The sequence below is a fragment of the Perca flavescens genome, chromosome 4 (assembly GCF_004354835.1).
Source record: "Perca flavescens isolate YP-PL-M2 chromosome 4, PFLA_1.0, whole genome shotgun sequence".
Taxonomy (NCBI): Eukaryota; Metazoa; Chordata; class Actinopteri; order Perciformes; family Percidae; genus Perca; species Perca flavescens.
The window spans coordinates 24373811-24398813 of NC_041334.1; the positions used below are offsets into that span (position 1 = coordinate 24373811).

At 40.3% G+C, this 25003-nt stretch overlaps 1 protein-coding gene across 1 annotated transcript in view; it reads left to right on the top strand.

The window, feature by feature from the left end:
• The window catches only part of cacna1da (calcium channel, voltage-dependent, L type, alpha 1D subunit, a), a 58225-nt gene that overhangs the window by 22223 nt on the left and 10999 nt on the right, over window positions 1–25003 (top strand). The window contains 24 exon segments of the mRNA XM_028574939.1: window positions 451–629; window positions 1903–2055; window positions 4140–4336; window positions 4725–4828; window positions 6286–6455; window positions 9926–10013; window positions 10394–10420; window positions 10905–11065; window positions 11570–11795; window positions 11946–12153; window positions 12878–12998; window positions 13143–13230; window positions 13325–13606; window positions 13726–13855; window positions 14981–15040; window positions 16468–16574; window positions 17429–17516; window positions 17622–17729; window positions 17854–17906; window positions 18005–18151; window positions 18267–18468; window positions 18802–18960; window positions 19802–19912; window positions 20446–20529. Of these exon segments, the coding sequence (XP_028430740.1) occupies window positions 451–629; window positions 1903–2055; window positions 4140–4336; window positions 4725–4828; window positions 6286–6455; window positions 9926–10013; window positions 10394–10420; window positions 10905–11065; window positions 11570–11795; window positions 11946–12153; window positions 12878–12998; window positions 13143–13230; window positions 13325–13606; window positions 13726–13855; window positions 14981–15040; window positions 16468–16574; window positions 17429–17516; window positions 17622–17729; window positions 17854–17906; window positions 18005–18151; window positions 18267–18468; window positions 18802–18960; window positions 19802–19912; window positions 20446–20529 (3253 nt within the window).

Consider the following 25003-nt stretch of genomic DNA (forward strand, 5'->3'; position numbering starts at 1 on the left):
CAAAGCTATTTTTCCATCAAACTGTTCGTCAGATACGACCCCTCAAAAAGCACACATCTAGTAGCCTATATTGCTTGGGAAAACTCTTCTCTGTAAAGGAAATGATATTTAGGATTGGAACAATTTTTTATATTGACAATTCTGCTTTTTTTCCTGCTTATTTTGTTGATGATATAATTGTCGTTCTTTCTATAAAAAACAATGCATAGTATAATTTTCCAGAGCCAAAGGTGACATCTTCAAATTGTTTGTTTGGCATCTCCATTCTTGAAAATGGACTAAAACAATAAATCAAATTACTTAATTTTCTGCTTATCGACTAATTGAATAATCGACTAATCATTTCAGCCCTGCTAACTCAGCTCAAATGCAAACACGTTGTTGTATGTTATACAGAATGTTTTCCTCAGTAGACTAATAGTGTGGGGTTCTGTCTTTGCTCTCTGATAGACTCTTCAGTGTTGTCTTGGAGCTTTTGACCAAAGAAGAGAAGGTAGAAAGCGAAGCAGAAGGAGAGGGTCTCCATCCGTCAATGCAAGGACATGGAGGAAAACCAGGTGGATTCGATGTTAAAGCCCTTCGAGCCTTCCGTGTGCTGCGACCCCTGCGGCTGGTCTCAGGAGTACCCAGTAAGTACTGAGCTCCATATGCAAACGCCATGTTTACCCTGTGTAACCAAATACATAAGATAAGATACATGATTTACCACATATTTTCTGTATATATTGTATAATGATCTTAACCTTTATTAGTCCCAGTAAATTGTAGGTTGAAGGGTTACACATCACAAGTCCAGATGGTCTATGTATCATCCCTGAGGACTGTTTTTCAAAAATATCTATTCAACATCTACATTAGCACCCTAGAGGCATGAGCTCTGTTATAAAAACAACCTCAGAGTAAACACTTCTGACACATTTATGAACTATATGTTGTTCTATATGTACTGAAATGTATAATATACTGAAACTGGTATCATCCATCCATCCATCCATCCATCTGTATCCACTTATCTGGGGTCGGGTCGCGGGGGCAGCAGCTCTTTCAGGGGACCCCAAACTTCCCTTTCCTTAGCCACATTAACCAGCTCTGAATGGGGGATCCCGAGGCATTCCCATGTCAGGGTGGAGAATTAATTTCTTCACCTAGTCCTGGGTGTTCCCTAGTCTCGCATTACAAGACCTTCCTCCATAGCGAGGAGGGTCTGGCTAGTCCACACAACAGTCCTGGATGGGAGTAAAACATGCTCTGGTTTATTGTCATTTATTTGAACCAATCACAATCGTCTTTGGCAGTGCTAAGCGTTGGACGGAGCAACGGCACCTCTACAAAATAGCCTTGGGAAGGAACTTGTTTTGGGGGAACATGTGTACGTTCAAAAGTTGTTTTAGTCGTGCAACAGAAAACTCAGGTTGGACAGATAGTCTAGCTAGCTGTCTGGATTTACCCTGCAGAGATCTGAGGAGCAGTTAACCATAGTCCTCATAAATCCACCGGAGTTTAAAATTCTAAGACAAAGAAAGCGGAAGGTACCGGACATCCGGCTGAAATGAGGGACATCTGGCCGGTGGCACGGGAGCAATCCGTGAAACGTCGTCGATATAGACTAGGTCTTCCCCACTTCCACTTCCTACTTGTGGGGGAAACATACAGTCGTCTACAGTACTCAGATTGCATGTTGATAAAAAAATATTATAATTTATGTCTTATAGTTTTATATTTAGGTCATTAGCCCATCATAATGTGAACCATCATGACTTACAAAAGACACAATAGTTATTTTGTTGCAATAAGTACATGGATGGAGACTGGTACCAACTGACGTTTGCAACTGTGTTTCTTACTGTGCATTCAAAGTACAGCCAAGCTTCATATAATATGTTTATTTTCCTCCTTGCTTAGGTTTACAGGTGGTGTTGAACTCCATCATTAAAGCCATGGTCCCTCTCCTTCACATTGCCCTCCTGGTCTTATTTGTCATCATCATCTATGCGATTATCGGCCTGGAGCTTTTCATCGGTAAAATGCACGCAACCTGCTTTATTCCTGGCTCAGGTATGCCCTCTTGATTGTCTGTTGTACATATAAAATTAAGTCAACTTTCTAGTCTACACATCTAGTATTTTGAATACTGTAAAACTATACTGACCTACACTGACTTTCAACAAACATCAAGATGCATTTCTCCATTATGAAGGTGAAACCTAATGTTTAATCTGACAGCATGTGGGCCCACCTAAAAGGTGTATAAGAGATTCATCACACAATTAATCAAGTCAGGTTGACATAATAGCTTATGTGCATGACATATTGCACAAACTGAAGCATAGAAAGTCACAGGCATGGATGTCTCATGCAGGTGATGACATTTATACTCTGACATTGCAAATCTCTTCATTACCTGGTGGATGCACTGGCCAGGTTGTTTTGTCCAAGAGGGCCTGTTAAAACACAGTTTTTGTTTTTCCCTCCCTTCCATGTACATCATGCTGCTCTGTATGTTCCTTAGAGTAATGCCAAGTGAGAACGTCTTCCTGGAGAACTGCAGCTTTCTCCTCCCTCTCCAGATGAGAAGGGAGGCAGTCACGTTACACTCCATGACGGAAAACAATCCACCACTCTTAAAACTATTTGTCCTCGTGGTCAACCTTTCTTTAAGGTTTAGAAAGTGTAAGGTGCTGTTGGTCAAAGCAAGTGTTAAATCCGCAGTTAAGCCTAAATGTGAAATAAAAAGCCATTTTTATTCGCTAATTTTGCAGTCTTGCTAGAAAGTTAAATGATTATAATTAATATACTACAATTACTATAATTAAAATGAGAAAAAGTAAAGAAATGTATTTGAAGGCCAGATGTAACAATAAGAGATGCTCACATGTCTCTGAGCTAGAGTCAAGTCTCAAGTCTCTCGTGGTTATAATGTTATATCACCTGCTGCGTTCCATCCAGGCTGCTTAGAACACTATGCTATATACAGTCCCTCCAGAAAAACGCGATTATGCAATCGCATAATTCAATGCATAATCAGCCAAAGGCCGCATATTTATGCGGGGGCCGCATTTTTTCAAATACGCCGCACTTTCGCCGCATAAATTGCAGATTTTCACATATATCTTAGCAGAAAGTTGAAAAATGTTGTGTTGACTTCATACAAGAGCAGCCATTTTCCCCTGTTGCCATGGGAACGTTATGAAGTGACGTAATTACGCGACGTGAACATCATCAAAAAGTTGGGGGAATCAATTTTTATTTCTCTTTTTCATCAAATCGCAGTTTTTGCAAGTTCCCGCAATTTCTTCGCATAAAATTGCATAAATATCCTGTATATTCCATCGCATTTTTTAAGAAAACGTGCCACATAATCAAGGATTTTTGCCCGCAACAATCACAAAAAAACTCGCATTTTTCTGGAAGGACTGTATATACTGTATAAGGAATTCAAGGATCTTTTCATAACATCTAGCGAATGACAGTCGGGGTTAACCTCCCGTAGGTCGTAGCTAAAGCAAGCTAACGTTAGATGGCCAATGCTGAGCTAAACATGTTTGTTAACCTATCAGAATATGTTTTTAGGTGCCTAATACAATTAGATGTGGTAGAGCCAGACTTCTTTATCATATTACCACACATTCAATCTTACTTTTGTTTGGCCTTGTTGTCTGAAGTTTTTAAAGCTAAAGCTTCTGATGAATGGCACAGCAGCTGCCGCTGCGGTTGACTCGTTTGTTGTACTCTCTCACGTGTAGCTGCCCACAGTAGATACGTTACGTATTACGTGTTACGTACTGTAGGCTGGTTGTAGGTTACACAGGGAGGGGAATAACATTCGGCTCATCGGACGTTTCCTAATAATAAAGATTGTTCACGAGTCCCGCATCTTGAGTCCAAGTCGAGTCTAAAGTCTTTTGAGGACGAGTCTCAAGTCAAGGCTCAAGTCACTCTGTGTGTGTGACTTAAGTGTGACTCCAGTCCGAGTCTCAAACTCGAGTCCCCATCTCTGGTAACAATACATCGTGAACATGGTCAGGGCCTGATGAAACTGTCTGAGGGGGCTTTGGTTTGTGACCACTGTTTGAATTATATTTTTAACATATTATAATACATACATGATTACAATCCTAGTTGTATCTCTCTTTCTTCAGATGTGATAGCAGAAGAGGAACCAGCTCCATGTGCGATCTCAGGGCATGGGCGCCAATGCCCCATCAATGGCAGCGAGTGCAGGGAAGGCTGGCATGGTCCCAACGGTGGCATCACCAACTTTGACAACTTCCTGTTTGCCATGCTGACAGTGTTTCAGTGTATCACCATGGAGGGCTGGACGGATGTGTTATACTGGGTGAGTCTCTGCTCTCCCAGTTCAATATCCTGTGACTGTCACACGCCTTCAGCTTAAACGTCGACTCAGATCAGACACAACAATAATGTGACTGACATTCTGAAGATGGAGCTGCTGATAACTTCCTGAGGCAGCTCTTATCGCTCTGATATGATTGATTGACTAAATGATTGGATGCATACAACAACTCACAACAACAATAAGATGCTATCCTGGTACTTTTCCTGCAAGATCTCTATTTTCTTCATCTGAAGAAAAAGCTACTTTTGACTATCTTTTCTTCTGTTTTTCTTTTCTGACTGTTTCTACATTTAACAGTTTGTTTCACTCTTTTTTTCCCTCTCTTACCCCTCCTCTCCTTCCTCTGTGGTGATGCTTGTTCCTCCAGATGAATGATGCTATGGGCCTTGAGCTTCCATGGGTGTACTTTGTCAGTCTTGTGATCTTCGGCTCCTTTTTCGTTCTTAACCTGGTTTTGGGTGTGTTGAGCGGGTAAGCATCTTCCTCTCTTTGCAGACAGAGACCTTCTGCTTGATTTCAGGCAGCAGGTTCTCTGTTCTTATTTGTGTTTCTGTCTGTTAAACGGCTACTTTTGGCTCCCGTAGGTCAACGACGCCATCGGATGGGAAACACCTTGGATTTACTTTGTTAGCCTGATTATACTGGGATCCTTTTTTGTGTTAAACCTTGTGTTAGGTGTGCTGAGTGGGTAAGAGGAAACGTGTGCAGTGGTTTTCGTTTGAAGTGTGCAAAGCATGTATGTAGTGGTTTGTAATTTGCTTAGTATGTAGTGTTAGCCTATACATAAGTATAAACTATGCTGCAGTCTTGGGAAGTAAGATCCTGAAAATCTTTATACAAAAATATTGAGCTATTAAACCTGTGATTGGCTATTCTGTGTTAGGACCACGAGATATATAAATATTTTTTCTCAGACATTGGTGTCAAACTATCACGTTCTTTCTGTAGCAACTGCAAAGTGAGCGTTTCCTCCTCCTCCTCATCCCCCCTCCCCACCCCCAGCCTCAACCCACCCAACCTCCTGAGAAGGAAATTAATCTTATTCCTCGGCCTTCACTCCCCCTGCGCTACTAAGCTCTCTCAAACCCCAGTTTGCTTTCCCAGATCTGTGGAGTGGGGGGTGGGGTATTACAGTTGAATTAACTCTGGCTGGTTGACCAGCCAGCAAAGCCAGATGTTTTTTAAAAAACCAACAAGGTTAGCAAAATCATCAACTCAGACACTCCTGCAGTCCTGTTGGCTGCTGTAGATTGGCACAATTTGTTACTTGCATCAATTTTCTAAATGCAGCATTACAAATGCTGCTTTGCTACCCTCTTACCACGAAGTCTCTTTGTTTTTGGCTTTTTTGTTATCACAACTTCAATACATATTTCTTTCAGTAAAGACAACATCCCACCGTCCACTGAATATATTTATGTATCATCTTCTGAATCCCTACATACTGCAGTTTCCACAGTTGTTGTTCTATAAAATATATGAGTTTAGATGTTGTGCAAATGTTTCGTTCCTCTTGAAACCATCTGTCCACCTAAATTACCTTTTCTGTATGAATAAGATGCTTGCCTGAAGGATACGCTACTGTACTGTCGGGCTCTAAATATAGTGCTGTGTCTGTCTTTCAAAGGTGTACATCTCCCTCCAGTGGCTAGGGTTCACAAAAACACACAAGGCATTGAAAGGTTATGATTGAAGTATGTGAATATGTAGAATGTATTTATGCAGTGTAGTGGAAACGTTCAGATTGTTAGAGATTATTTAATATAGGAAGGAAGACTTGTTTAATTCCATTGTGTGGAAAAAAAAAAACAACCTTTTTCTTGTTTGCTGTGAAAGTAAGTTTCTCTATGTGTTTTGGGTCATTTATGTACTCCTGTGTGTTTGTATGTGTTTGCATTTTTTGTCTATGTGTGCCTCTGCAAACCCAGAGAGTTCTCCAAGGAGAGAGAGAAGGCTAAAGCCCGTGGAGACTTCCAGAAGCTGCGTGAGAAGCAGCAGCTGGAGGAGGATCTGAAAGGTTACTTGGATTGGATCACTCAGGCCGAAGACATCGACCCTGACAACGAGGATGAGGCCGATGAGGGGACCAAGCGCAACCGTAAGCACCTTCTCCCATTCCTCCCAGAGTAATGCTGCGCTGGCATCACAAGAGCCCTTCAATACAGCAAACTGATCGAATCTGTTACTGACGCATCTAGACAAATATCCAGCAGTGTGTATTATTGGTGGCTTGAGAGGGTTTTGAACTATAACTCAGAGTATTTTTATATAATCAGAAAATGCAAGAGTTGGTCCTTAAGAAATTTATAGTGTGGTCGTTTTGTAAAAAAAAAAGGGGAAAAAGTGGATTAGCTAAAAGAAAAGAATTATAATTTCTCTCAGGAGGAGAAATATGTATTATCCCATCATACAGTTGAAAACAAAACAGGTGCTTTTCCTAGCACTCCTGTGTCCATTTGGGTGGAAAGTGCTCCATTTTTCATATTGACCCAAATAACTGGTCAATCATATTAAGACAAATCTAGCATAGATACAGCTGGTATTAATTAGGTAAAAAAGAAGCTCCAAGCTAAGACATGCTCCTAATTTAGCTCCACGATTTTGCATCAACTTTTAAAAACCAGGCAAGAAGAAAAATCTTCAGAGAGAGAATTATTTACTTTCTCCACCGACAGTAGCATTAATAGTCCATAATGCAATTCATGCAGATCTGTTGTTGGTCTGATTAAGCTTTTCAAAAGTAATTCTGGGAATTGTAGGAAATCACTAACTGAAGCAGAAATAGATGAAGCAGGTTGATCAATTGTGGCCGCAAATTTGCACGGTTAACACTTTCATAACAATTGATGATGGAATTTTTCCCTTAACGATTAGTAAAATTATCGACAATATTTGTGCTATAGTCAGTGATACTTTCATTATACACAGTGCACACGCATAGATGCATACCTACATAACATAGGGGCATGTTTTGACTACTGTTTTGTATATGAAAGGTGCTTGAAGCAGAGCTGTACAGATTGTTAATATCTTCACGCTCGATCCATGTCACTGATGGAAGTGGAGCATGCTGTGAGTACCACTAGAGTTTATCTGAGAAGGGTAAAAGGAGGAAAAAAAGATATTACTTGAGCAGTAGAAAAACTCTTAATCCAAATCCTCTTTATATAAGCAGCAGACACTATGCAGAACAGAGAAATTGAGAAACTGATTCACCTTATAGTTTGGTCTTTATTTTTATACACTCTGTCTGCTCATTACGATCTTCCGTCATTTTGAATGTACTCTGTCCATTTACTGTCGCCTCTCCCACCTGTCTTTTCCTCTAGTCATACCTCATGTATAAAGTTAGATGTTTAGGCTCCTAGTTAAAGCTGTGGAGGTTCTGTGTGACGAGGAGGCAGGTCCATACTGCTTTTCTTCAACATCCATCCTGGCTTTTGGTGTCTGTCGACGATAAATGAGCCCCTGCTAGCACGTTAACATGTGAATGCTTTAATTGTCACTGTAACATGTTAGCAAAGGGCCTCGTCACCTGCAGGCGCTTCCAGTGACTAACAGCTCTCCGTGTTGTTCTTCTGCCCTCCTCAGTGTCTGCAGCCCCTGTGACTCCTGCTGCTCTTGTCATTGTTGGATATTGATATTTTGAATACTGTTGTTGTCCTGTGGTGCTTGTCTGCTCTGACCCATTTTGATAGCAGCCCATTCTCGCCCCCCATGTCCCTCTGCTGTGCTGTTGTGTCTGAATGCATGGGCTTGCATGCATTACACATGAAGGGGTGACTCTGGCTGACCTTACTGAGAAGAAGAAAGGAAGGTTTGGGTGGTTCAGCCAGTCGTCCGACACTCATGGTAAATCCTGTGGTTTCCCTCCAGTGTTCTCTTGCTCTTGTGTACGTGCGTGTGTATGTGTTTGATGCTCAAATTAATCTGATGCAGAAAAATGTGTCAATAATTAGGTCAAAATCAGATTAGACCTGATTAGATTAGACCTTACAAAGTTGACTTTATTGCCATTTCCAAAAACTGTTGTTAGGAAGTTGCCTCGGTGAGCTGACAGACAAGACATTCAAACATTCAACACAACATTACAATAAAACATCATATAGAACAGATTTAAATAGAAAAGATAAGCTCAAAAAGAAATACCTTAGAGTGCAGAAGGAAAGGAAACTTAAATAACCTAAACATATTAGAATATGCTAAATATCATAAACAATTGAAAGACAACCATGAACCTAAAATCTCATTTGTTGTTTTTATTCAACATGCTGCTAGCTTGTGTTTCATCTTGTAGGCAAAAAAACCCACACAATAATCATTTAAACTTTACTTCCATCTATCAGTGAAGAATCATTGATTTTCCCAAATACTCAACTGCATTATTGGTGAACACATCAGGACTTAAAACTAGGTGGTAAGCAGCAGCGGCCTTAAAATCCCATTTGTAGCATCCTGAGTGACAGCTGAGTAAGAGTGTGTGTGTTTGTGTGTTGATGTGAAGCCTAATGTAATACCTCATCACTTTGTGCTTTACTATTGTGTTAAACCCGTCGTGTCCGAGCATCACAGCCTTTTTCAGTTTTTGTTCTCTCCTGTTTTTCCTCCCAGTTTTGTTCTTCTTTAAAAGTCTACTGGTTCTAAATTAAAAAAAGCCTATCTTTTACTCATGAAACGAGTCTAATATGAAATAGAAATACAGCTGTGTTTGATAGCAGGCACGCCCTGATTCCTTTCCATGTCCCATTTTAAAAGCAGCGGCTCAGTATGAATATATAGGAAACAGGGCTAAACCCAGATCACTGCTCCAGCAGTCAGCACTATTTTCAGAGCAGAGAGCTGTCCGACCACACAGGAATCAAAGCCAACACGTCTACATAAGCTAAGCAGCACACACCACACTCCCTCATACGAGTTAAAGCACTGAGACGTTTCGCACAGTTAATCATCATCTGTCTGCGCAGACAGTCTTTCCGCAGCGCTGGCAGTACTTTGAGTGTAGTATTTCAGAGACAGCTTTAAGAGCTCTGTCCTCCTCGGCCTGCTCCCCTCTTCCCTCTGCTCCTTCATTGTCTGCATCAGTCAGCCCTCGTAGAGCAGCTGTCCACTCGCCTGTCCCATGTCAGCTCCCTTTCAGCACTTGGTAAATGATACTAATGATGACAGTGATGCACAGCCACATCGCTAAGCTCTTTCCTTTCTATAAGGTTGAAAGTTTAGGAGATGCAACGTGGCTTTGGAGATGAAAAATATAATCATTTTGTCACTTCCTTTTTTTTAAATCAGTATCAAAATATTGTGATGCACTTAGTTTTTCGAGTGTAACTTTTTTTTTTTGTCTTTGCTGATTTGTTAAGTGTGTTCCTTTAGTGTATCTTTTTACTTCCTTCTGAAGAAATGCCTGTCAGAATAGCCTGATGTGATGAAGGCATTCTCCATTTTATTTCTTTAGACACTTCTTCCCTCTGGGATGTACTGCACTCCAGTCTATCTAAGGGTGTAGAATATTGTGCTGTGAAGCACATATGAGTATTCTTTTGTAAATGTCTGCTTTATTTGCTGCTGCAGCGAGCGTCCCACCCAGCGAAACAGAATCTGTGAACACTGAGAATCAAAACGGGGAGGAGGAGAAGACACCATGCTGCGGACCTCTGTGGTGAGAACTTTACACAACAAACCTGTTCAAAAACCAGATCACAGTTATTACTTTGAATTTCTATACATCGGCTTGCTGTCCCTTCTGGTGTGAGTGTTGGTACAGAGATTTAAAAAGCATCCAGCCCTCACGTTACAGGTTCTTTATCGAGTGCTATTCTCTTCACTTTTTGATTTCAATTTCTTTTTTTAACGGTCAAATGGTTAAAACAACTCGCTTGCATGTTTATATTGCCTTCCTACCCTGTAATGCTGCTGACTTTTCTGGTTGGACACTTTAACGTTGTTATCAATGGACATCTCCCTACCACTCCATTGCCCCTATCAAACCTTTGCTACAACCTGCATTTGTAAACTTTGACAAATTCTTCTTTCTTTCAGTCAAAAAATTTCAAAGTCAAAGTTCAGGTCAGTATCTTTATGGGTGTGTGTCTCTGCATGGTGCATACAGTACAGCTGTTACCATAGCATTAGACTATACAAATGTTTATTTGTAAGTGCTTGGCTTTCATTTTACTGTATTTTAATGAGACTTTACTGGGGATGATAAATCAACAGCTTTTTATAAAGTCAGCATGTACCATAAGGTGTTTTTATAGAATAGTCTTACGCAGTATTTTTCAGCTCATTTACTTTACAGTATGACTTGCAAAAAATATATTGATGCAGTTCCCCCGGGACTCCTTCCCCTCACTCCTCTGCATTCTTCTTATTAATAGAAACAAATGTAGTGTTTACCTTAAACTATTTTAGTGTTAAATTTTAGTGTTTAGACACTGTAATCTATGTGACCAGATTCTGTGTTCTTCTAAATCAATTCATTAGCAAAGTGAGTCGCACACACACACATCAGCATTATACTTCGTACTGACATTGCTTTCTGCTCCTGCAGTCGGCGCTGGCGCCGTTGGAACAGGTTCTGCCGCAGGAAGTGCCGGTTGGCTGTCAAATCGGTGCCTTTCTATTGGCTGGTCATCATCCTGGTGTTCCTCAACACGCTCACCATATCATCAGAGCATTACAACCAGCCAATGTGGCTCACACAAGTACAGGGTATGAACAGCACTACAGCACACATCAAAGTCTTATTTAAAAGAAAGAAAGTAACAAAGAAAACCTTTTGATTCATTTTTTATTACCTCATTTGTCTATTTCATTTAGTTATGATATCTTACATTTCAATGAAACTAGGTGGAGATTTCAACCATGAGCCAAAGAGAACTAAAGTATTAAAGGATTACTTGATATTGCAAGTCATGATGATGGGATTGTTTTAACATTTTAACTATTTTCTCAATTATTTGAATAGAAATGTATACAAATAAAATATTAGTGAAGATGTTCAATTTGTTGTGTCATCTATATTTTATTTATTAAAATGCAATGTTTGTCTGTGCAGCTGTTATATTTGTGCAGCCTAGGTTTATGATCTCTAAGTGGTTTAACAGCAGCAATATAACCACCTACACTATCTCATGTGTCACCCTTAACTCCTTATCTCTCTCTCTTTCTCTCTCTCCATTTATTTTTATTTTTTTTTAATATTCTGGGTTTCAGATGTGGCCAACAAGGTGCTGCTAGCCCTGTTCACATGTGAAATGTTGGTGAAGATGTACAGTCTCGGGCTACAGGCCTATTTTGTATCACTGTTCAACCGCTTTGACTGCTTTGTGGTGTGTGGAGGAATCACTGAAACCATTCTGGTCGAGCTGGAAGTCATGTCTCCTCTCGGTATCTCTGTGTTCCGCTGCGTCCGCCTGCTGAGGATCTTCAAGGTCACACGGTAAGACTGCTTCCATGCTGTGTGTGTCTGTGTGTGTGTGTGTGTGTGTGTGTGTGTGTGTGTGTGTGTGTGTGTGTGTGTGTGTGTGTATGTGTGTTTGTCTGGTGTTCAGTTAATCACCTGTCTCTCTTTCTCTCTACTGCTTTATAGTCACTGGCAGTCTTTAAGTAACCTCGTGGCGTCTCTGCTCAACTCCATGAAGTCCATCGCTTCCCTGCTGCTGCTGCTCTTCCTCTTCATCATCATCTTCTCGCTGCTGGGCATGCAGGTGTTCGGTGGAAAGTTCAACTTTGACGAGACCCAGACCAAGAGGAGTACATTTGACAACTTTCCCCAAGCCCTTCTCACTGTGTTTCAGGTATTTACTGTTCAGATTATGACAGAACGGTACACCACAGTCACTCCCATCTGAATAGCAGAAGATCCATCATTTGCCCATTGGTGCCTTCGGTGGAAAATACATTGCATATAAACATGCAGATAAAAATGAAAAAAGCTAACTGTCTAACTGCGTGTCAATCACTGCTCAGGCACACACATTTCATAGCGTCTTCCCCTCCCCCTTCCCCGAGCACGAGCTGCAGATAGGTTTACTCCCCTTCCCCCCCTCTTCACACGCGCTCTATCGTGCACAGCTCTCCCTTGTGAGGGGAGGTGCTTAGGAGACCGTTTGGGCTTTAGCAGAAAGGGGGGAGGGACTGAGAAGTTGTCTATGTTAAACATTTTTGGCTAAGTCCTGGATCTTCACAATCCTACCTACAGCACCTTTATTGTCCGACGTGGTGTCCATTATCAGGTGTCCATTATCAGGAATTAATGGATGACGGGAAGACCAGAACCGTCCAACCGGCAGCGTCAATCAGACGAAATATACAGCCATAGTTCAACGTACATATCTATCTGCTGTATCTCTGTCCATTGATAGCAGCTGTAACAGGTTTATTGTGGACTCTCAGCAGGGATTGGGGGATCGTAGCATGTGGAAATGTGTCGTCAACACATACAGGCCCCGTATAATCGTTAAGCTTGTCACACTAGGGTTGATGCATCTCCCACAAAATAAATATGATAATCGATTTTAGATCCTGACCGGAGAAGACTGGAACGCTGTTATGTACGATGGGATCATGGCGTATGGAGGCCCTTCCTCTTCTGGGATGATCGTGTGCTTTTACTTCATCATCCTCTTCATCTGTGGAAACTGTATCCTCTGTCACTGATACAAACACACTTGAAACTGCTGAAACAGCAAATACATGAGTTGACCTACATTCATCATTGTATGTGTTTAAAGCAGTGTTAAAGTGCTTTTGCAGAGAACTGTCCTTTACTGAACACTTTGCTCAGATATCCTTCTGAATGTCTTCTTGGCTATCGCTGTGGACAACTTGGCAGATGCAGAGTCTCTCAACACAGACGAAGGAGACAAGAAAGGGTAACAGCTGGATGTCCTACTACTTTATATCGCTCTGTATAAATATACTCGTATGTACTCTTATCATTCATAACAATATCTGTGTTCATTACAGGGACAAAAAGGAGGATGAAAAAGATGACAAGGTATCCTGACTTACTGAATCTAACAGTAACTTATCTTTACAGTTTGAGGAGTTATACACACTGACACACTTTTCAAACTTTCTACTTGTCTGTTAGGATGAAGAAGAGGAGATTGACGACACTGCGGCAGAGGAGGAGGATCCAGAAGTTCCATCGGGGCCTCGGCCGGTCATCTCTGACCTAATAAAGAAGGAGAAGATCACTCCTATCCCAGAGGGAAGTGCCTTCTTCATCTTTAGCACCACAAACCCGTACGAAACACTCACACATCATGTTCACACAGGCTTCACACACATGGACACACACACACTCACAGTGCCTCATATCACACTGATGCTTGTTGCTGTGTTGTATTTCCTTTGTCCTCCAGGTTCCGTGTGTTTTGCCACAAACTCATCAACCACCACATATTCACCAACCTCATCCTGGTGTTCATCATGCTCAGCTCCGTGTCACTCGCTGCTGAGGATCCAATCCGAAACTTCTCAGCTCGCAATATTGTAAGTCCACGACCCTTCAATAGGATTTTATTTATGGCTTCTAACAGACTGTGTTGCGAAGATAAGTGGGTCAAGTTACATCATGAAAATATAACTTTTCTGAGTGTTAAGTTAGTTTAGCATTTTGAGATCTGTTTCATAATTCGTTGACCACACTAGTGGTTTTGCATGTTTTAGCCCATTTGTTATAACTTGCATATGTTACATTACTACTGACCATTTTCCAAAGCATTCACCACCTGAGTTTGTACGTTTATTTCTTTCTTTTGAGGAAACATTCATGCTTATGTTTCAGTGAATTGCAGTTTATTTTTTCAAAACAATACATACAATGTAATTACCAGTTTCTATCTCGACGCCAGGATAAATGCTTGAAAATACGGCCTGTCCAAATTTAATGCCGACGTCTGGTGACTCTGCTCATGCTGGTTTGTTCCAACATTCATGACTTAAGGGTTAAGGTACCTTAACCTTTTAAATCTAAAAGGTTAAATTCACATACTCTTTTTGACAATGCCGTTTGCCTCTTGGAATTGTTTTAACAGCAAGACAGCTTATATTTGCAAGGAGGCTCACGTATCACAGATGTCAGAGTGTCCTTAAATGCATCGTAAAGGAGAGCTTTTAAGAAATGTTGCCTGCGTTAACTCATTGAGGACACAATCTGTACAAAACAAAAGAAAGCCAGTGATTATTTCACAGCGATGTACTTCATGTCAAGCTAGTGTCAAGTTTTTGAAATGCCAAAATTAAATGAATGTCCCTTGCTATCTGGAAGGTTTGAATGTATGGTACACTTTGGCTGACAATAATGTTAATATAAAAATATGCAATTTATATTTTATAAGCTAAAACAGGCAAAAGCACTGGTACAGTCCTGTAAAATAAACAGTCAGCCAGGGATATCTGTGTTTCATAGGAAATGATAGAGTAGTAAAATCACCTTGCACTTTATGAACTAGTCAGTGAAAGTAATAATGTACTGTGTGATGTTTACTCTATCAAACTCTTAAAAAAAAAGGCTTCAAATGTTTTTATTTATTTTTTCATTCATCTTGTTTACATATGATGTATGAAGCTGCACAATGACCTGTCTTTGTTAAACATGTACGTTGCTTTTTGCAGATACTTGGTTACTTTGACTATGCTTTCACGGCTATCTTTACTGTTGAGATCGTATTGAAGGTAAATGCCATGTGTCCCCTGTCCGTGCTGTGACTAACCATACCCCAGTAACACTCCAAACGTCTCGTTGCCTTCCAGGTCCTAGGCTATGCAGATTATGTCTTCACTAGTATGTTTACATTTGAGATCATATTGAAGGTAACCCCTTAAATGACAACGAGAGCCTTGCTGCATTCTCTCCTTGTGTGTCACCTGCCACTCAGTACAACCTGGCTTGTTTGTTTCCTTTCTCTTATTTACTTTTTTCTTCACGGCACCTCTTTTAAAAAGCAAATATTGGAGCTGTTACTTTGCACACACTTACAAAAACACAAGATTTGTTCAAATTACACTAATCAAAGAACTCATGTTGGGGAAGGAAACATCACATCTACATTACATTACATACTCACATGGGTGTCACGTCATTCGGGCAGTCATTGCTGAAATGATTTTGATGATGCATATATTTAAAACATGATGCAACCCTTTGTGCAATGCAACACATTTTAGTGAGCTGTTCAGACATTGTTAAGGCATTGGCTTAAGTTGAGTTTGAGGTCATCTTTAGGGAGGTGTTCGAAGTCAACTCCAGTCGAAGCGGACTTCATGCCTCTCGTACTGACTGCTCTTCAGTTTACCCATAAAAGAGGGGGCAAAACCAACCATGTTCCTGCCGAGCATGGTTCAGTCTGCTTTCCCTGACTGAGTGCATAGAAATGTGGAGTTGTGGCTGCACCCATTTGGGCAAAAACCTTTCAAGTCCACCGCTGTTTTACTTCAAATTGCTCCTAGTTAGCGCTCCTCTCTCTCTGTCTCTCTGCAAGGCTCCACATTTACATGCACTTGGAAAATTAATCCTTTTATTATTTGAAGCAGAGTTATTTTGGCTGGTTTTTCTTCTCTGCCTGCTGAAATATGAAGTTTTAATTGGGAGCTGCTTCCCCTTATTCTGAACTGTTAAAGAACATAATGGAATGTGCTTTAAGATGACGGTCCACATGAATGTGACAGTAAGGCCATTTCTACTTTCCAATCACTATAACTACAGCTCTTGCAGGTAGTAGATATCCCTGACTTCATGGCAACAAAATGCATGTTTTATTGCCTCATCCCATAGTAGATTGTGAAATGAATGACTTACTACTACATTCATGTAGTTAAGGGCTGTGGGGGTGGCGACGGTAGAGCTAGCTCTGTTTCACTGCTCTGAGCTCGCCACCCTGAATCAGAGTGATCTAAAAGAGTGTGGAGACGTGTGCGCGTGTGCAAGGTGGAGAGTGATGTATGTGAGCATATGTTTTTCCTATTTAACATGTTCACACTGTACAGTATGTGTGTCTGCATCTTCTGGAGTGTAACTCTGTGTGTGACTAGTGTGCGTTGAATGATATATGTGTTTTTTTCTTGGTCATTTGCTCCTCTAACTTCCTCTGTCGTCTCCTCAGATGACAACATATGGAGCCTTTCTACATAAAGGGGCATTCTGTAGGAATTACTTCAACCTCCTGGACCTGTTGGTGGTGGGAGTTTCCCTTGTCTCCTTTGGCATTCAGTGAGTATAAACAAACACAGACACAATTAGCCCTTTTTGACCAAATAGTTCCAGGAACAATGGAGCCACAGGAGCTAAACTCAAAAGTCCCCTTTTAGTGTTCAAGTTTGCATTTCCAACGCTTCTAAAGACAACATGAAAATTTGGCAAATTAGCCAGATAACAGATTAAAGAATGAATAATAAATAACAACACAGTCTGTGTTCGACTCTAATGTTTGAATGGATGTTGTGAATGAATGCAAAGGTGACGTGCAGAGATGGAAAAGGAACCCCAGAACCTCTGTTTCCAATGTAGATAGAGTGTTTAATGGTTATGTATTTCTGGTTTAATACTTACTGTAACAGTTGACTTTGTTCTCTTGATCGCTGCTGGCTCTCTCTTTCATTCACTCCACTCATTTACAAACTCTCTCTTTATTTTTTTATTTTTAGATTAGTCAGTAAAGCGACAACATGACTTTAATTGTTTTCAGCAAACATTACAAGAAATGTCCCATTCTTGTCCTTGTATTGATACTAGTGTCACACAGTGCTTTCTTTTTATAATAAAGCTGTAAAAATATAGCAGCCACAAGTTTTAAGTTTGAATAATGAGCAACAGTCAGCCCTGCAGACTCCACTTCAGTAGCTCCAGGGCCATCAAAAGTACAATTTATTTGGCACCAGGAGCTATGGCACAAAAGGAATTTAGTTCCTGGTTCCTCTGGCTGGAAAGCAAGTAAAGTCCCTGAGTTCCTGAAATGGTTCAAGGACTTCTGGAAAAGTTCCTGCGGTCAAACTTGAACTTGTTAGTCTGGAATATCTTGCTCTTAAACTGCCAGTACACCCATTTGCTTTCCTTTTTTCGTTCAGATCCTCGGCCATCTCTGTGGTGAAGATTCTTAGGGTCCTGCGTGTTCTTCGACCCCTTCGGGCCATCAACCGGGCCAAAGGCCTAAAGGTGAGGCCTCATCTCAAAGTCATCCTGCAGCTTGTCAACAACAATAACCACAGTATCAGTATAGCTGCCACAATCTGTAAACATGTTTATGTCTCCGTCTTACAGCACGTGGTGCAGTGTGTGTTTGTGGCCATCAGAACTATCGGTAACATCATGATCGTCACCACTCTGCTCCAGTTCATGTTCGCCTGTATAGGGGTGCAACTATTTAAGGTCAGCAGCACTGAGGTTGAAAAGAAATCTGTATTACACATTAAGTCAGAGATTAGAGTATAGTATGCATATATATAAACTGTATATAGAATAGTTTAAAAATATGCATAACTTTCCTCCACAGGGAAAATTCTATCGCTGCACGGATGAAGCCAAGTCCAACTCAGATGAGTGCAAGTTAGTTTTACTTGTCTTGGTTCTTCACAGTTAATTACCTGCAATTATCATCCTAGTTTCAATATTAAACTTCCACACGACATGTGATTTTCTCCTAGGGGCACCTACATCCTGTATAAGGAAGGAGATGTGAACCAGCCAACAATCCACAAACGACTGTGGCACAACAGCGACTTCAACTTTGACAACGTTCTCATGGCTATGATGGCTCTGTTCACCGTGTCCACTTTTGAAGGCTGGCCTTCGTAAGATTCTAACTTTTTAATCCCGTTGTTAAAGCTTTGAGTCAGTATTATCAACAATGTGTATTTAAGGAAACTGGATCACATGTTCTCTCTGTCTCTTCTCTTCTCTTCTCAGTTTACTGTACAAGGCAATCGACTCCAACAGGGAGAACCTGGGTCCCATTTACAACTACCGCGTGGAGATTTCCATCTTCTTCATCATCTACATCATTATCATTGCTTTCTTCATGATGAACATCTTTGTAGGTTTTGTGATCGTCACATTTCAGGAACAAGGAGAGAAAGAGTACAAAAACTGTGAACTCGACAAGAACCAGGTCAGAGTCAGCAGGTTCACGCAATATGGGTGTGTGGAAGCAGCGTGTTTGTTTGTGTTTGGTGAAAAACTAAAGAGAAGTTAAGGAGAACTTAAAATATACTGATTTTAACTTATTCCACAAAAAAAGCTAATAGTTGGTCTCTTGACTTTGTGGTAATGTGTGAAGAAAAAGCTGAGGTATGATTTTCATAATTGAATAATTCATTCCTTGAATTGATTATCACCATTACATTCTTAGCATCATATACATAATCTTAGTTGGACTGAAATCAGTAGTATTAATTGTGTCATTAAATGAGCATTAAAACTAACTTTGTATATTTCTGTGCAGCGTCAGTGTGTGGAGTACGCTCTTAAGGCACGTCCGCTGAGGAGGTACATCCCTAAGAACCCGTACCAGTACAAGTTCTGGTATGTGGTGAACTCCACTGGCTTTGAGTACATCATGTTTGTGCTCATTATGCTCAACACGCTCTGCCTGGCTGTACAGGTAAGAAGTCGCACTGTATTTACACCGCTGAAACCAACCAGCTCTGTGACAAAAAAATTAAAATAAAAATCTGTTCAAAAGAATGAGATCACACTTGATTGTTAATGCTTATTTAGTTTGAAAGCAGAGGTTGAGAAAAGGTTTGTTATCAGTGGGCATTTCTGAATGTGTGGTTATTTTGGTTGATATAGTCAATATAACTAATATAACTACTTATATATGTTTTATAAATATGTGTTAATCTGCTGTCAAGTTGACATTATAATATATCAAACACTGGTCTTAGTGCAATGATGTTCCAAAAATATTTTCATCAGGATAGATACATTAGTCTCTAACGTTATTTTGTCATCAGTATTTTCACTGCTAGCTTTCTTTCTGCCTGCCTAACTGCAATAATTACTTTAGCAGTGCAGTTTTTCTTCCATATACTGTGTACAATTTAAAATGTTTGATTTTGGCCCCCTCCAGTGGTATTATCAACAAAGACACTGTGGTAGACATCAATGCAAGCAGACCCAGGGACAAGTAGATACATGGACTGACAGCAAAGCATATATGATCAATATTTTCATCCAACCATTTTTCTTCCAACATAAAACTTAACCTTTAGAATAATTTGAAAGATACTGTAATCACATGAATAATATACACTTAGTGGCTTTTAAATGTACTATTTCGCATTCTTATCATACAGTTTTCGTGTTTGTTTGGTATCTTTCTGACCAGTCTTTGTTTTGTCTAAAATGTTTTGTCTAGAATAAATTAAGTGCATATCAAAATAATAGCAGCTCCCTGTTCTTCAGTTTTCTTTAATTGTCTCTTCATCTCCTCTCTGCAGCACTACGGACAGTCAGCGCTCTTCAACTATGTAATGGACATTCTTAATATGGTCTTCACTGCTGTCTTCACTGTGGAAATGGTTCTCAAACTCATCGCTTTCAAACCCAGGGTGAGTCAGCCTGCAAACGTCTTCATTGACAACCACTTTCATCGAACTTTTAGCAAGAGAACAAATAAGCGTATTTCCTAAAATGTTGAACTATTGCTTACATCTTTAAAAAGAATGGAGCAGTGTACATGCAGTGAATGTTTTTTCTTTTCATTTTCCAAACATTTTCCCTCAACTGTCTGGCCAACAGCTCTGTGTTGCGAAAAAGGACAGGATGCTAGTAAGAGACACAGTGTGGGTTGCAGTGCTGACTTTCTTTTTCAATAAAATAGCACAAACTGTTTGTCAAGTTCTTGGCAGCAGTGTTTCTGCATGTAGTATTAGTATCAGATCTAGTACTCTGCTGCTCAACCACAAGTTGTAGAAATCAATACACTATAATCATTTGCCATTCAGCTAAAGAAGCCAACAGGGGTTCCTGTGTGTTTTAAATGACCAGAATAAGTCTATATACTTATTAGTATAGAGTAAAGAATTTTTGTTTGTGCTGATCTCACATCCAACTTGCCCACCACTCGCTCCACCTCACTCAGGGCTATTTTGGGGATGCCTGGAATGTGTTCGACGCCCTGGTTGTGATGGGCAGCATAGTAGACATTGTTCTCAGTGAGATTGATGTAAGTAAAGCTCAGCTACAGCGAGCCCCGCTGCTCTCTGTCCTCTCTCTCTGTTCGGGCAACCTCGGCCCACACTGCAGGTTTACATGGCAGGACTCTGATTTCTGGCTTTTTATCTGATCAATCTTAATACTTTATCTCCTTTTTTCTCTCTTTTTGTCCTCCCCTGACCCTGCCATTTCATCAAATTCACTCTTCTGATCATCTGTTCGATTCTGTTACCCTTTCCTTCTCTTTATGGTCTTTCACTTTCTTTCCCATGTTTACCCTTACATGTAACGTCATCCATTAATAGCACTATTTCGCTGATGCTTGGAACACATTTGATGCCTTAATTGTTGTTGGTAGCGTCGTCGATATCGCTATCACTGAAGTTAATGTAAGTACTACTCTCTTCTGCCTTCCAAGTTGAACTGAAGCCTTACACGAAAGCCACATGGCAATTGCCAGAATTCATCTCAACCTCTAGTGCAGTGGATCCCAACCTTTTTGTCTTGAGGACCCTGAAAATGAACATTGCCCTCTTGACGAGAGTTGAGAGCAGATCAATCGATGAGTGGGTTTTTCTTCTTTAGCGTGTGTAGTTGTAGCCTCCACTTTAAAATGTTGTCTGCTAAACTAAGAGCTTCCATATTTATCATGCTAAACCTTTGCATTGCTATTTGTGGAAGGTTTTAATAGTTGTTAAGGTGCCATTGGCTTATTCTGTAAAGCTTCAGTTTGACCTTCATTTGTGTCCTGTTATTAGTGCTACATCTACAGTACAATGAGTTATTCAAAGTCTGTCTCGTTGGAATTTTGCTTCTGCTAAACGCTCTATCGTCAATGTGTTGCAGAACAGTTTGTTGCAGGAATCATGACAAAATGTGTGATGAACGTGTTGATTGTTAACCCTTTGGACACAGCAGTGAAAACACGGGTCAAAAACAGGAGTATATCACATTTCTTTGTGAACTGAGGCCTGTATTTGGTTCAGAGCAGAATGATTTATGATGTGGTTGTCTAATTCTTACTCTTGTTCGTTTTGTTTCCATAGAAACTTGTAGAGGCAAGTATGGCAATGAACAAAAATGTTGTGTGTGTGTGTGTGTGTGTGACCTAATGTTTATAACAACTTTATCTGCGGGACCCCTTTACAGTGGATTCAAAACTATGTTTTTGAACATTCAGTGTTTGTAATTAGAGTAGCACATAGTTTTAATTTTATTTGACAGCTTATTTCAGTAGTTATCAAAGTCAGTCGCTTTGAAAATTAATGTCAAGGCTCCATAGAATAGTGGATGACTACATCTCTACATTAACCGACTACAAAAAATACTCTTCTCTTTATGGCTCTTCACAAAAACCCTTAAAACAAAGACAAAATGTCCGTGATCCACTTTGTTGTGCTTTGAGATTAACTGTTATATAAATGGTAAAGATAGTTAGATTCGTAGTCCAAGATACAAACAAACACCAGGAGACTAAAAGGAATCGTTATGGTGATGATGGTGCTTGTTAAAGGGGCAGTCACTCACTGCTGCACCACTCCTCCCCCCATCCTGAGTGCTCTCACATCTGAGCTGCAGTGCTGTTTTTCTGGAGTTATGGTTCATTTTTTTCTGTGTTTTCTCAGTTTGTGTTCCTAAATGTGTGTCTGCATGAGTGTATAAACAAGCACTAGCTTTATTTCAAACATACAGTGGTGGTGTGTGCAGGTTATTATTGTTATGCATGTGTGTTTTACATACATGTTTATACAGTTCTTTAAGGTGTGCTGTATGTATGATCGTATGCGTGTTGTGAATGTTGGGGACATAATGTTGATTTCACAAGGACTTTTAAAGTTGTTCTTGTGAGGCACCTTGCATCCATCATTTACATTTATTTAGTTTGCATTGCATGTTGTTGCTGTTGCTGTTTGTGTCATACAGCAAACCAACTAGATCAGATATTAAATTCAACATTTGTAGCTGATCTACAATGGGTTTGCATTTTGATTTATTGATTTTTGCTACTTGTTTGCCATCTCTGTTATGAGCTGTGTGATTGTTTAGTTTCTAACCTGACTACCCTGACCTTTCCAAATGCATGCTGGGAAGCGTCAGCCATTTACCTCACTCCCTAACACCCTTTCCATGTCCCGCCTCTCACAGATGGCGCTCGGCCAGCAGCCCCATTCCCCTCCGGTCAGTTTTTTCCATAGAGCCTTGTGAAGTTTGCCCTTTCTCTCTTGCCATACCCCTCAATCTTTACCTCCAGACAGGATGGCCCTGGAGCTCAGAGCCTACACAACATTAAGGACAGTTTTAATATAGACTTTGTGAAGCTCAATCCGCTTTTAAAGCGGAAAATCGTGATGAGATTTTTAAGAAATGTCATCTTTTATTTTCCATAAAGTTGTGTAGGCCAGTGCAGCATCACATATGTTTGATTTAATGCATCAATATTAGGTAAAACAGATAAGTCATGTTGTGAAATGGATATAGATTTTGCAGCAACTAAAACTTAGAATAGGCTTCAGTCACAGTCTTCAAATTAAAGAAAAAAATGTCAGCATCCTTTTTACCATACTGTTATCAGATAAGAATCTGTGAAGAAAAAAAATCCTCAGCAGGTCAGAAGACAATGAATTAGTATTATTTTTGTACATTTACACTGATGGTGGTTTAATGCAGCTGAGTTTGAGGTTCTTTGATGATCTTGTGTTTGTGTCTCTGTGAGTGATTGTCTCTGTGTTTTGTTCTGTCTTCCTGTAGTGAGCTCTTAAAGCTCAGAATGGAGCTCATGTGTAGCGCAGGTGTGTAGACTCCAGTCAGGTGCATGAACAGTAACTACTCTCTCTACTCCTCACAACTCTCTGCCTTTACTCTTCGTCTATTCCAATATGACTCAGTCTGTCTGGTTTTATTTCCTATGCCAGTATTGGTCTCTATCTCTGGCTTTCTCCTTCGCCCTCTTTGTCTTCCTTTCTCCTCTTCTGTTGTTCATTCAACTCTTTTTGCACTGGACTCTGAGAGCGCCCTGCTATGGCGGTTTTGTTGCAGGGCACTACTGACATGCATGAGTTGCTGCATTGCTATAAGTTCACCAAAGGCTCCTTATCATCCAAACGTCTTGCGTGTGCGTGCAGTGCTTCCGCAGCAACATGGCAATGCTGAACGCATGCTCCATCAAGGCTGTGGCCAGGATTACCTAAAGAACCTCCTCAAGCTAATTCTACATTTTTTTGTTATTGTTTCTGCTCATTCTGCACCTCATACTTACGGTTTGTGAAGTATTGTGCTGAGGGATTTGAATGAAGCCATTTCTGTCTGGAGTATCTCTTTATTTCCAGTTCAAAGCCTTTTGATATGACTTTTTCAGTGTCAAGTTAATCTCACTGTTTTGCACACAAAAAAATCACATTATCAATATACAGGTTCAATCTAACCGCCACCACTATGATTGGTTTTATTTTGCACCGGGACATTCACTGTGTACAAAATGCTCGCTGAATACTGCTGATATCCTGTAATTTATTGTTAAGACTAGAATCACAAACAATATCTGTGTATGGGTGTGGATTTGTGTGGGCGATGTGTAGATCAAATTATTTATTATGCTCAATCTCTTTTTGGTCAGCAAGCATTTTCATCTCGGCCACTGAAAAATACTTGGTTTACAAAAGAAAAATTACAACCCAGAGAGATTGCAGCTGTCCAATCCTTTTAATGGGTGCCATTAATGATGCACACAATGTATGATTTTTGTCCAGTTAAGTCATATGTTGACGTACCTGAATCCGCCCAAATGCTGATATACAGGAAAAATTAATAATTAGCTATGAGTTGAGGCTCTGTAAGAATAGCAGACGGTGCTTTTATCATGACACAAATTCATAACATTTGTTACGTCAATCAGTTACCTTTCATTAATATTTTATGAAGCTTATCAAAGACATCTTAACCATAAAATCCATTCAATCCCATCAGTAATGACCATTACACTGGGGGAGTGATAAAGTTGTGTGCAAGTCTTACATGTTTCTAAGTTAATAAGTAATTTCATGTTGTTCGTCAGTCTGACATGCAAGCATAGGAATGTTAAGCTGTAAACCTGTGGCAGTCCTTTAAAGTGTTAAGATATGTGTTATGTCTGTCATTATATTACGTTTACAAAGACAGTGATACATGAATGTCTGTCTTTGTCATAGTGAAACAATAAGACAGTTTTGTCCCGTCAATGAGAAGAGTATAGTGACTTTGTTCTGTCTGCGTCTTGACTGACGTGTGCTGACATTGTGCGATGAAGACGTTTCCAATGTAATGTTTACGTGTTTGGTCCAATGTGTGTGAGAGCTGCGGGCTCTGTACAAGTCATTAATACAGGTCTTTGATTTTAAAGCCAACGGAGACTCCTCAGGTGGATGAGCAGGGGGTAAGATGCTCCGTCCCCAACCCCCCAACCCCTCCCCTTTAGGGCCATGCCATGTTTAGATCTGCATTTCTTTGTT